The sequence below is a fragment of the Microtus pennsylvanicus genome, chromosome 2 (assembly GCF_037038515.1).
Source record: "Microtus pennsylvanicus isolate mMicPen1 chromosome 2, mMicPen1.hap1, whole genome shotgun sequence".
Classification (NCBI taxonomy): Eukaryota; Metazoa; Chordata; class Mammalia; order Rodentia; family Cricetidae; genus Microtus; species Microtus pennsylvanicus.
The window spans coordinates 59,110,331-59,123,309 of NC_134580.1; the positions used below are offsets into that span (position 1 = coordinate 59,110,331).

General features: G+C 42.3%; 1 protein-coding gene across 1 annotated transcript; it reads left to right on the forward strand.

The window, feature by feature from the left end:
- The first annotated feature begins 5,354 nt into the window (after positions 1-5,354).
- On the forward strand, positions 5,355-12,979 carry Abra (actin binding Rho activating protein). The gene is made up of 2 exons (XM_075961067.1): positions 5,355-6,078; positions 12,397-12,979. Exons 1-2 carry the CDS (start codon positions 5,423-5,425, stop codon positions 12,872-12,874), a joined length of 1,134 nt encoding a protein of 377 aa, XP_075817182.1. The 5' UTR covers positions 5,355-5,422; the 3' UTR covers positions 12,875-12,979.

Genomic DNA, 12,979 nt, shown 5'->3' on the forward strand with positions numbered 1-12,979 from the left:
CCTAGAAAGTTTCATGTATCATCAGCTAACTTTCATGAGACCACCAACAGAGCAAAATAAAAAGGCCAGTCTCTTCAATAAAACAGACTTGGGAAAACCAAACTTTCACATATAAAAAGATGAAGCTGCATACTTCTCTTAAAAATACATAAAGTTAATCAAAATGGACAAAAAGCACAAATGTAACCTCTGAAATCATAAAGTGTTCAGAGGGGGACATAGGGAAATACTCCTAGATGTTTGCCTCAACAGTGATGGTTGAACAGCTGACCAAAATTTCCGTTTGGGGACTACAGCACGTGAAATAGCTTCTACACAGCAAGAGAAACACAATGAATTGGCATTTCTGCAAACTATGTGTCAGGTTAGACGTCCGTAGCCACAACTTATAAACTGTTCTTAGCACTCACAAATAGTAAAACAAATAATGAAATTTAAAAAAGAATGAAGAATCTGAACAGACATTTCTTCAAAGATGTCATAAGAATGTATCATACATATATGAAAACATTAATAACCCTCTGATAAATAAAAATTATAATGACTAGTGGTTATAATACTGCACCTGTTAGAGAACTAACCAAACACCCAGGAGGTAAATGTTGGTTAGGTTATTGAGAAAGGAATCTTGTCAGCTATTGCAGGATCACAGACAGGAACCACCACTATGGAAAATACTGTGGAAGCTTCTAAGAAAATTAAAAATACAACTTCTATATGACCCCAAAATCCTGGATGTACACCCAAGGCAGATAAAACAACACTCTCATTAAGATATATGAATTCTTAAAACTAAGAGACTTGGAAACCCTCAATCCTAAATGAATTCTCTACCACGCCTTCCCCTCAGGGCTCGGGGATCTATGCAGAGGTGAGCATGAAGGATTGTAAGAACCAAAGGTGCTTGATGCTCTCAAGGGAACTGTGTTTTCCAGACACAACAGGGTGATGCATTCATGAACTCATTCATAGAGACTATGATTGTGCCCAGAAGTCCTGCTTAAGCTCAAGACAGACAAATTCCCAGCATGGAGGAAAAGTGGGGTGAACATGAAACCCCACCTCTATCTAGCCAAGGAGCTACTGACATTTGACTGTTGCTGAGTAAGGAACAGTCAGTTTTCTTCAATTGGGCGACACCTGATATCTTGATCACATTCCAAGGCAAGTTCCAGACCTCGGAATAGTCAGCCGATACAAACTGGATCGTACGGTTTTTGTTTGCTTGTTTTTTTTAAAGATAGAAAACTTGGAATTAGGTGAGTAGGGGGTGGGAGATCAAGGAAGAACGTGGGGAGGGGAATGAGACGATAAAAAACACTTTACGTAATTCTCAAAAAATAAGCAAAACAAATTCTTTTAAAAAAAAAGAACTAACTGATAGATTTAATCTCAGTTATCAACTTGACAATATGTAAAATCTCCTAGGAAAATCATAAGATACATCTCTGATTGCTTCTGTCAGAATGCTTTGATAGAAGATTAACTGAAAGAGGAAGAGCCACACTAACTGTAGGTGGTACCAGCACATGAACAGGGCCTCTTCTGCCTTCATGTCTTCCCCCACTTTAGTAGGCTTAATCCATAACTTAAAATAAAGTTTTTCTCCATTAAAAAAAAAAGAAAGAAAGAAAAAGGCTATGTGGGGGCTGGAGAGATGACTCAACAGTTTAGAGCACTGGCTGCTCTTCCAGAGCACTCAGTTCAATTCCCAGAACCCACATGGCTTACAACTGTCTGTTACTCCAGTTCCAGGGGATCCAACATCCTCACACAAATATGTATTTGACAAAATAAAAATAAATAATCTTTTGGAAAGTAAAGCTGCACTGTCATACTGCTTATAGTATTATTCATAAGAGCCAAGATATGGAAACAACTTTATTGTCTCCCCACAGATGAACTCATAAACATTGGCATAAAGACACAGCGAAATATTTGTGAGCCTTAAAAAATAAGATCCTGCTATTTTATGTTATTTTGCTTCACTATACTAATCATTGTTTTGCCTGTACATATCTAATAATTTTCTATAAATCTCAAGCAAATATAAGAATGTTTAGAAACTGTTTTATATATGCTAGACAGATAAGGATTTGTAAAGCATCCTTACACTGCTGGCTGTGAGGATGCCCCAGACCTGATTCAGAAGGGAGCTGTGCACAAATATCATTTTGCCCTTTCTATGACCATTCATGTGATCATATAATGACTCAATCAATATTAATTGTTTGCATGTGTTTAAGTGCCTGCATTTAAGTAAGTTCACCACAGGTATGCTTAGTGCCTGTGGACACCAGAGAAAGGCATTAGGTGTTTTGGACCTGAAGTTATAGACAGCTGTAACCTGCTATGTGTGTGCTGACAAGTAACCGGGCATACTCCGCAAGAGCAACAATTGATCTACGCCACTGAGTCATGGCTCCTGCCCTGGTGACCAATACGTGTTTAAAGATGCATTTGTGGTAGTTTGAATATAACTGGCTGGCATAATCTTGTAAAGAGAGAGGCACTATTAGGAGGTATGGCTTTCTTGGAGTGGGTATGGCCTTGTGGGAGGAAGTGTGTCTCTGTGGGGGCTGGCTTTGGGGTTTCCTATGTTCAAGAAACCACCCAGAATCTCTGTCAACTTCCTGTTGCCTTCAAAATGTACACTCTCAGCTCCAACATCACATTTGCCTTCAAGCCACCATGCTCCCTGTCATGATGATCATGGACTGAACCTCTGAACAATTAAATGCCGTGGTCATGGTGTCTCATAGCAATAAAAAACCCTAAGACAATATGGCAAATTTTATAAGCAATAATGATTTGAGGCCCCTATCTCCACCAGCAGTTTTATTTCATAAGGATTTCATTATAAATTAGTACTTACTCAAATCTTTGTCATTTTTTATTTTTGTTCTTTTTTGAGCATGTGATTAGAGTATCTATAATTACTAAGAATTTGGACCTTGATTGAGAACATGAATCTAAAACTTTACAATAATCAAAATATTGATGGCATGCAGACCTTACTTAAGGACAGGAATGCCCAAAGTAGACAGGAAGAGGAAAAGAATGTTAAAAGCCTCTGTAAATGTCTGAAGGGCTGCAGTTGCCATCAAAGCCAAATCTCCGAGGAATGAACGGATCTCTTTAGGAGCTACTCCTGCCCCCAAGACCATCTGCTGACAGCCTCAAACTTCAGGCAGCTGCCTGCGGTGGTTGCTAACTATGAAGCCCTCTTCACAACCCCCTCTACATTCCTCTTTATCAGGGGGGAACCTGAGCAATCCTCTGCAAGCTGGAAATTACCCCAACCCTGAGCGAGGCTTCTGGATGTCTCAGAGGAGCCCATTTTGTCCAGGACTGCCCAGTGGGAGGAATGGAATCCCACTGAACCCAGCAGTGTGTAACGCATCGATATTCGAGGAAGGAAGGGCAGGAATGTGAGCTCAGATTTTCATCTTTGTTTATAATAGTCCTCCACCCTTGTGATCCCATTTCCTCCTTAATTAATCAAGAGGGATTTTGTGCCAGTGTCATTGATGCTATCACATGCTGCTGACCTCAGAGGACACTTCTGACAGATTTCCAGAGAGGTTTTTCAAACACTTCCAAAATTGTTTGACTCCTAGGGCACCAGTTACTGACATTATGAAAAACTCACATTTTTTTTTGAGTGATTGTGTCCATCAGAAGAAATTAACGTTGATACTTTTCATAGCGCTCACAGGCAATATTTTGCAATCAGTCTGTTGACTACATGTCAAAATTGGGGGAAGGGATAGACTTTAAAAACCTAAAGCGGTGGCGAATAAAAAAGAATTTCTATTTGTCTTACTTCAATAAATTATTCAGTGCTGAGCCCTGCACCTTTTTATCTGGTCTAATGGCATGGAGCAGACAGCTACATCTCTGTCCACACGACTGATCTTTGCAGTTCTAGAAACATTTCTTTACTTGATGTCCTGAAGGTTCAAACAAATGTCTTTGCCTGTTAACGAAGTTCATATTATTAAAAACAAGGAGAAACTCGTGTTTTCAAGGCTCATCATTTAGTATTGAATAACCATCGATGAGCAGCTCTTCCCAGGGGAAGAATATTTCTGCTCTCGCATTCCTTAGTTGCCTGTAGTTATTTGTGGAGGATTGAGGCCTCATACAAGTAACATTACATAGACTAGCAGGTTGTACTTGTTCATGTAGCACACACACACACACACACACACACACACACACACACACACACACAGTGTGCATGTACCAATTAATGAGAAAAGAGACCATAAATTTGAAAGAGAGAAAGTAGGAATATTTAGGAGGTTTGGGGGGGGGGGAGAAAAATGATGTAATTATATTATAACCTCAAAAATAAATAAAATAATTTGAAAATATTAATCAAACTAATAGTCAGTCATTAAAAACAACAAAAAAGGGAGCCCAGTGTAGTGGTACATGCCTGTAAGCTTAGCACTCACTGGACAGAGGCAGGAGAATGAGGGCAACTGTTGTACACAGCAAGTTCCAGGCCAGTTAGAGCTACATAACGATACTTTGTATCAAAATAAAATAAAATAAGAGAGCATGCCTCAGAGTGTCCACTTATTTTGTCTTTATATGATTAAACAGTTATAGATTTAAAAAATGTAGGTAAGTATATAAAAAGATACATACTAAGATGTGTAAAATATAATTTAATTTTTGTATCAGTAGACTAGTTTACTGACTTAATATACATTGTATGCTAATGTATTTTAACAGGTTTTCTCCCAGTATGGGGATAGAAAACAATAATTAGCCTTTCACCATCTGGATCATATTTCCTCTGGGTTTCAATGTTTCCATCTAGAAATGAAGAACTGATCAGACAATTTTCTCAGGGTTCTCTCTGACAGTTATAGAAAGAAAGGAGGCTCAAGCTGCCAATCTCTCTGAACATTGTTATTACCTGCAGGAAGGTAGAGATCTTGTCACTCTTTTATGAGATGTGACCAAATAGCAGCTCTATTGAGGGCTACAGACGTTTACCTGAGAGGAAGCCTAAGCTGCTCTTGGACAATTTGTGCACAAACTGTATGCTCCTATAAATGGTAGGGTCATCTTTTAAGGTCAAGGAAAGCAGAAAGCTGAGCGCATGACGCAATCTAGTACTTTCCATCCTGGCACTTGGAGAAGAGAGGAAGAAACATACCGGTGTCTCTGCCACCAGAGATGTCCCTCTGCTGTGATGAAACGGGACCTGTCAGGGTTTAAAAACAGAACACCGTCACGGAGATGGCACCGAATCGTGGCAAGAAATGCTTTGAATAGTTTCCACCCTCACGGGCTCCCCTTCCCACTCACGCCCTGCTTCTATTTAAATCCCAAGCGCCTCTCTCTCACACACGTTCCCTCCTTAGCCAGGGCCCAGACTGCCTGCAGAGAAGAAACAGGTAACATGGCTCCTGGAGAAAATGAAAGGGAGGCGGGGCCCGCCAAGAGTGCCCTCCGGAAGGTACGCACAGCAACTCTGGTTATCAACTTGGCTCGCGGTTGGCAGCAGTGGGCAAATGAGAACAGCACCAGGCAGGCCCAGGAGCCTGCAGGCTGGCTGCCTGGAGCGACCAATGACCCACCGCACACTCCTAAGCCAGTGGCATGCCCCAGTCCCCACCAGCATGGCCCCGAACCTCCATTTTCAAAGCCAGATGGACATGGACGTGGACAACCTTCAGAGGACGCCTCCGAGGTCTCCCACATCAAGAGGAAAGAGGTGACCAAAACAGTTGTCAGCAAGGCTTATGAGAGAGGAGGAGATGTGAACTACCTGAGCCACAAGTATGAGAACGACGGGCGTCCGTCTGAAGCTGTTCAGCCGGAGAACGACATTGACAGACTTCTCAGCCGTGACTCGCCAACGCGGAGAAGAAAATGCACTAATCTGGTGTCGGAGCTGACCCAAGGCTGGAAAGTGATGGAACAGGACGAGCCCACGTGGAAGAGTGACAGCATAGACACGGAGGACAGTGGCTACGGAGGGGACATGGAGGAGAGACCCGAACAGGAGGCGGTGCCAGTGACTGCTGCCAGGATCAAGCGCCCCTTGCCCTCCCAGTAAGTGATTGTATCCTCTACTCGTTGTGCCTCGATTATTAAAGAGTTCCAGCCAGCAGCAGAAATATGGAGGGAAGGATTGCTAGCTAGACTGAGTCCTTTAGGGCAGGCACACCTCTGGTTTGGAAGGAGAGTGCTAATTTAGGATGTGTCCCTTCTGATCCGTGCTGTTTACTGTCTCACCAACAAGTGCGACCAGAAGTCAGCACTATCCTCCAGCTTTCTGAGTTCAATTTGTATGTCAACCCCTTTTCTGATGTGGATAGTATAGGGTCAGAAAAGAAGACACCCAGAAACTAAGACACACCAAAGTCACAGGAACAGTAAGTGGGGCAGCAGAAAAGGTTGAATCTGAGCCTTGCCTTAATGCATTCCCTTAGCATAAAGCCAGACGTCAGCTTAATTGATCTCAATGACCTCCAAAGTACAGGGTTTTAGGACAACTATGTTGAAGGCTACAAGAGCTAGTTCCGGGACAGGTACCAAAAGCTACAGAGAAACCCTGTCTCGAAAAACCAAAAATAAAAATAAAATAAAAGAGACAAAATAATGGCTTTTGTGTGTGTGCATGTATGTGTGTGTGTGTGTACGTGCAAGCCCATTAACATACAAACCCCTCCACGGGGGTGTGGAGGCGGGAGAAGTATGCCAGGTGTCTTGCTCTGTGGCCCTTTTCTATACAAGACAAGGTCTCACTGAGCCGGAAGCTCGTCTGGCTAGCCAGCGAGCACCAAGGAATCTGCCTGTCTGCTTCTCAGTGCTGGGATTACAGAATTGGCCATGCCTATATGTGTTTTTATTTTTATGTGATTCAAGCTCAGGTCTTCATTTTTTTGCATAGCAAGAACTGTTACCCACTGAGCCATCTCTCCAACCTAGCTTGATGAATTTACTCCCTGCTCCCTCCACCCATTCTAGTAAAAATGCTTTCCTTGGACTTTGAATTGGTTACCAATTTGTAGGAAGAATCAGAGGCTTGTTAGGAGAACAGAGATCATAGATGCTGACCAGCAACAAAGGCCCTGTCTTTTACATAATCCTGGCATGTGTGATCCTGATGATCCATTAATCAACTACTGATAGTCCCTGGGTAGTGCCAATGCACAGAGGAGCAAGTCTCCCCAGCATTTCCCTGTGTTGTGGGGCAGGGAGCCTAGGTTCTAAGACAGTAGAGCGCTCGCTGCCTGTCTGGTGGGGGCAGCACAACCACCTCTCTTCATAAATATCCCAACTGTATTCATAAATATTTCAAATGTGGGCTAGGAAATTCACTCTTAGGCCCCGTGTCATACTGAAGCTGGGATTCGGGCGAAGGACATTTATTAGAGAACTTTCCAGAACCATTTCATTAAAATAGATTATATATAAAACTCCTGGTCATTTTATTTTCTGTTCATTTTATTGCCATTTAATAACTTATTCAAATAGTTACTCCCCAAAGGAGAGAACCATGATAAAATTGGCTCCCATGTTGACACTACACTACTAATGAGCTGCATTCAGGTAGGAAAGCAGCATTAAGAGCAAGCTGGTTTTGGAGTGGACAGATTAGGAAGAATGTTTTTGCTAATAAAGCTAAACTTTCCAAGGTACTTTGCCTATCACATCTGGTACGATTAATCATTTTGCACATTCTCAGAGAGGAAATAATTGTTGGCTATGAGAAACTGCACAGGCCGAGAACATTTGAGTGAGTTCAGTGCTGGTCTCCTAAACTATGGGTGGCCTGGTAATTTTCTTGTTGTCCATTTAGACTGTATTGTCTTTGCAAAGATCAACCTAAAGCAGGGTTGTCAGCCTTCCTAATGCTGCTACCCTTTAATACAGTTCTTCCCATTGTGGTGACCCCCCAACCATAAAATGATTTTTTGTTGCTACTTCATAACTGTAATTTTGCTACTGTTATGAGTCAAAAGGTGTTTTCTGATGGTCTTAGGTGACTCCTGTGAAATGGCTGTTCAACCCTCAAAGGGGCCACAACACTCAGGTTGAGAACCACTGATCTAAACCCTTTTCACCTGAAACTTTAAAGCATGCAATAGCATGATATTATTGTATTCAGTGACCTAAAAGATACCTAGGACATCAGAATTTCTAATTCCAATTTAACCCTGGCCCTTTCATACTTTTAACAGTTCAAGAGACAAAACCATGCCAAGATGTTGTTGGCATGGAAAAGATTCTATGTGGCATATGCCTTCCAAGTGTTTTACAATTTTAAAATAGACTTATTTATTTATTTAGTTGTTGAAGGCAGGTTTATCTGTGTAACAACCCTCCTGTCCTGGAATTCATTCTGTAGACCAGGCTGGCTTCGAACTCACAGAGATCTGCCTGCCTCTGCCTCCTGAGTGCTGGGATTAAAGCAGTGTGCCACCACGTATGGATATACTTCTTTTCTAATTTTTGTTTTGTTCCATTTTCTCTTATTTCGGGGAATCACAATATGACAATGAAATGAGATTTAGAAAATGCTTCATTTAAAAGATAATGGCTTATTCATAGATTTATTTCCAAACCAACATTAACTCTTATTCCAAAACAATATTAAGTTCCAAAACTTAGGGCACCTAAGTTCCAAAATCAAAGAAGAAAACAGAAATTACACCTTAAAAACCAGAAAGTCATAGAAAATGAAGTTTAAAGAAATCGCCTCCTGATGCTAGCATAAAGTTTTCTACTATACCTTTTCCCTTTATAAAAATTACAAAATAAGGATACCCACGTAAGACTATTTAAGGAAGTCGTGAGTTCAATTGGTCACCTGGATGTTAATGTAATATTTTTCATTTGTGCATAACATCACTGAATTCTTCAGCCTGGTGCCTCTACACTTTAGTTGCAAATGAACTTGATGTTACCTGGATTCTCTTGGCAAATGTCTTTTAGGGTGCGTTTCCCACTATCCAACGGCTACCCAAAGAGCTTAGGTGGTATCATTAAGGACAGATGGAGTAGCTAAGCAGCCAGGAGTTAGCTTCCAAGTTTGTGCAAATGAGACTTTACTGCATCACACCTTCAGAAATATCTCATGCTTTGTAGCTGGATGGATCCTCATTTTCAAATACGCCACAGATTTTTTTTCTTTGAGCTAGCTATGATCATTAGATTACACCTCTCTTCACCACTGAGCTCTCAGGGATACGTTTACTGTTCCAAGATTTTGCATTCTACACTGGGAAGGCGAGCAGGCAGCTGATGGCTTAGGGGTGACAGCTCTCTTCAGTGGGCCTGAGTAAAATCTTGTCCACTTCAATGTGTTGTTACTTTTAGAACTGTTGCAAACTTAAAGGACTGCAATAAGCTTGTGTTGTATAGTATTGTTTGCTGTTTTCCCCAGTTAACCTTGTTGCATGCTCTTCTCCATATGGCTATGAAAGTGTTACATCAGAGCCTTCCCTTCCAGTCCTAAGGGACAGTGAGACCAGTCACAGGACTTTCTGAAACATCAACGTGGGAGTTAGTGAAATTTCGCCATCTAGTGGATGCTGTTTCTTTCTCTGATGACTTCTATTGTACTTAAACAGATCTAATGTCTGCACTTGGTGGGCTGCATGAATCTCTTCCTTATGGAAGGAGAGCAAACATTTGTCTCCTGGCACCAGGACGATGCGATGAGTGTCATCAACTCAGGGATATCCTGACATAACAGAGCTTGGGACCACAGGGGAGGGGGCTGGAATACCTTAGAAACAGTTACTGTGATTCACTGGTCCATTTGCCATCTGAGCAGAATTTAGCAAGTTTGTACATTGACAGATAAACCTGGTGCACTCTCGAGTCGAGAGCAGTGAATTCTGAGTGCTCAGAGTCCTGTCAAGCCTCTGATAGATAACTCATATCTTCAGTCCCTATGCTTCCAGACATGAGGCCACTTAGTGCTCCGCAGAATAAAGATGGCTGCCTTAGGAAGATGGGGTAATTTTTTTTTCTTTTTTTTTTTAAATTTATTTATTTATTATGTATACAGTATTCTCAGTACTCTGCCTGCAGGCCAGAAGAGGGCACAGATCTCATTACAGATGGTTGTGAGCCACCATGTGGTTGCTGGGAATTGAACTCAGGACCTTTGGAAGAGCAGGCGGTGCTCTTAATCGCTGAGCCATCTCTCCAGCCCCAATTTTTTTTTTCTTTTACAAAGAAAAACAAAGTGATAAAGTCTACTAAATTGGAGATACAGAAGCAACAGAGGAGTTTTTCAAGTACAAAATTTAGCGGTTTGAAAACTGAGTCTGCATCTTTTATCACAATGCATTGTTTCAAGAACTGGGTTTGTAGTTCTAATGAAACAATGCATTCCAAAATTCAGGGGAACACACACACACACACACATATCCTCATCTCCACCCATGCAGGCACACGCACACACACACACACACACACATATATCCTCATCTCCACCCATGCAGACACACACACACACACGCACGCACACACACACGCACACACACACACATATCCTCATCTCCACCCATGCAGACACACACACACAGACACACACACACACACACACATATATCCTCATCTCCACCCATGCGCACACACACACACACATCCTCATCTCCACCCATGCAGGCACACGCACACAGACACACACACACACACATATATCCTCATCTCCACCCATGCAGGCACACGCACACACACACACACACACACATATATCCTCATCTCCACCCATGCAGGCACACACACACACACACACACACACACACACACATATATCCTCATCTCCACCCATGCGCACACACACACATATCCTCATCTCCACCCATGAAGACACACACATGCACACACACACATGCACACACACACATGCACACACACATACATGCACACACACATACACACACACACACACATATCCTCATCTCCACCCATGCAGGCACACGCACACAGACACACACACACGCACACACATATCCTTATCTCCACCCATGCACGCACACACACACAGACACACACACACACATCCTCATCTCCACCCATGCAGGCACACACACACAGTCTTTGAAAATCAACCATCTATTACATGCTATCACTAAATGCTGGTGGCATATCACACTCATTTTTAGCTTCGGTTTTGCAGAATTCTTCCTCTGCTATACACTAAAGCAGTTTTGTTTTGTTTAGTTTCTTTTTCCTGAGACAGGGTTTCTCTGTAGCTTTGCAGCTTGTCCTGGAACTCTCTCTGTAGACCAGACTGGTCTTGAACTCACAGAGATCCTCCTACTTCTACCTCCCCAGTGCTGGGATTAAAGGTGTATGTCACTACCGCCTGGCCTCAAGTAGTATTTCTTAAGAGTTTCATTTCTGACCTCTTGTGGTGTCTTAACTTGGCTTCAAATTCCAGTTTTAGTCTTTCATTTAATAGTTTTGTCTTTAGGGCAGTCTGTAATCTTCTTGGCTTCAGTTCCCTCATTGCTACAGCTGACTGAAATATTACCCATCATTCAGTATTCTTACTGTCAGCAAGTGTTTTCTGTTTGTGCAACTTGATGTCTTAAAAAATTGTGTACATTACTAACATGCATGTAAATTGGCTCTCAAGGGGAAAATGCACACAATTCTGCAGTGCAAAATGCCTATGCACTACCATATAGTTTGCAAGCTTTGGGCGAGGGGCTGGAGGTTGAAACACACAAACACAGAGACAGAGACATGGACCTCTAGTCACCGGTAAGAAGCCCTTTCTTCAACAGCATCATGGAGGCTTAATATACCCAACAGTCAAGTGGGCCAACAGGTGAAAACCTCATCCTTGGATCCTCAAGGCCAAGGCAACACGTGCTCGTGAAGCAGAGCTGGTCAACAACTTTGACACAGCTTTCAGTAACTCAGATCAGAAGGAAAGTAAAGATCTCTAGCAGGGAAGAACAGCTGGAGGCCAGGCCTCCAAATGGTCCCAACACAATCCTATAGAGACTCCAGTCTGTATAGTAGTACCAAATAAATGTTTGGGAAATAACTAGTTTCAGAAGCCCTGAGAACTGGTTTCAGCTCAGGAATGTTCATAACATAAAACGTATTAGAAATATACTTTTATACTATAGGTGAGCGAGGTTTTGTTTTTTTTTTTAAACATGAGTTTATTATCATAAGTGTTTAATCTATCAGTGTTACAGAGAAAGCAGCCTAGGATATAAAGTAAGAATGATGGAAAATTTTCCCTTTTTCTTTGCAAGTAGTAACATGCATTTTTGTTATAGCAGGAACTATAAAGACTTGACACTCAGATGCATGCACACGGGAGGCACAAAGGGAACTGACCCTTGCTGTTTGTGTGTCAACCTTGCTTCTCCACCTTCTCTCCTTCAGGGCGAACAGATACACAGAGACACTCAACTGTAAGGCCCACCGGAAAAACAGCCAAGTGGACAGCCTGAAAGGGAGGTGGCAGCAGTGGGCCGATGAACACATACAGTCGCAGAAGCTCAATCCCTTCAGTGAGGAGTTTGACTATGACCTGGCCATGGCCACTCGGCTTCACAAGGGAGACGAGGGCTACGGCCGTCCCAAGGAGGGAAGCAAGACAGCCGAGAGGGCCAAGCGTGCTGAGGAACACATCTATCGGGAAATCATGGAGTTGTGCTTTGTTATCCGCACCATGGCTCGCCACAGACGCGATGGCAAGGTCCAGGTGACCTTCGGAGAACTCTTTGATAGATATGTTCGCATTTCAGATAAAGTGGTGGGCATCCTCATGCGTGCCAGAAAACATGGACTGGTGCACTTTGAAGGGGAGATGCTATGGCAAGGCAGAGACGACCACGTTCTGATTACTCTCCTTGAGTAAGTTCTAAGGAAATCAACTTAGTGAAATAATGTAGTAATAGTAAGGACAAAGGCAAGCTGTGCTGGAATGTTATGTTATCAATATTAAATGATTTTTTACAAATGG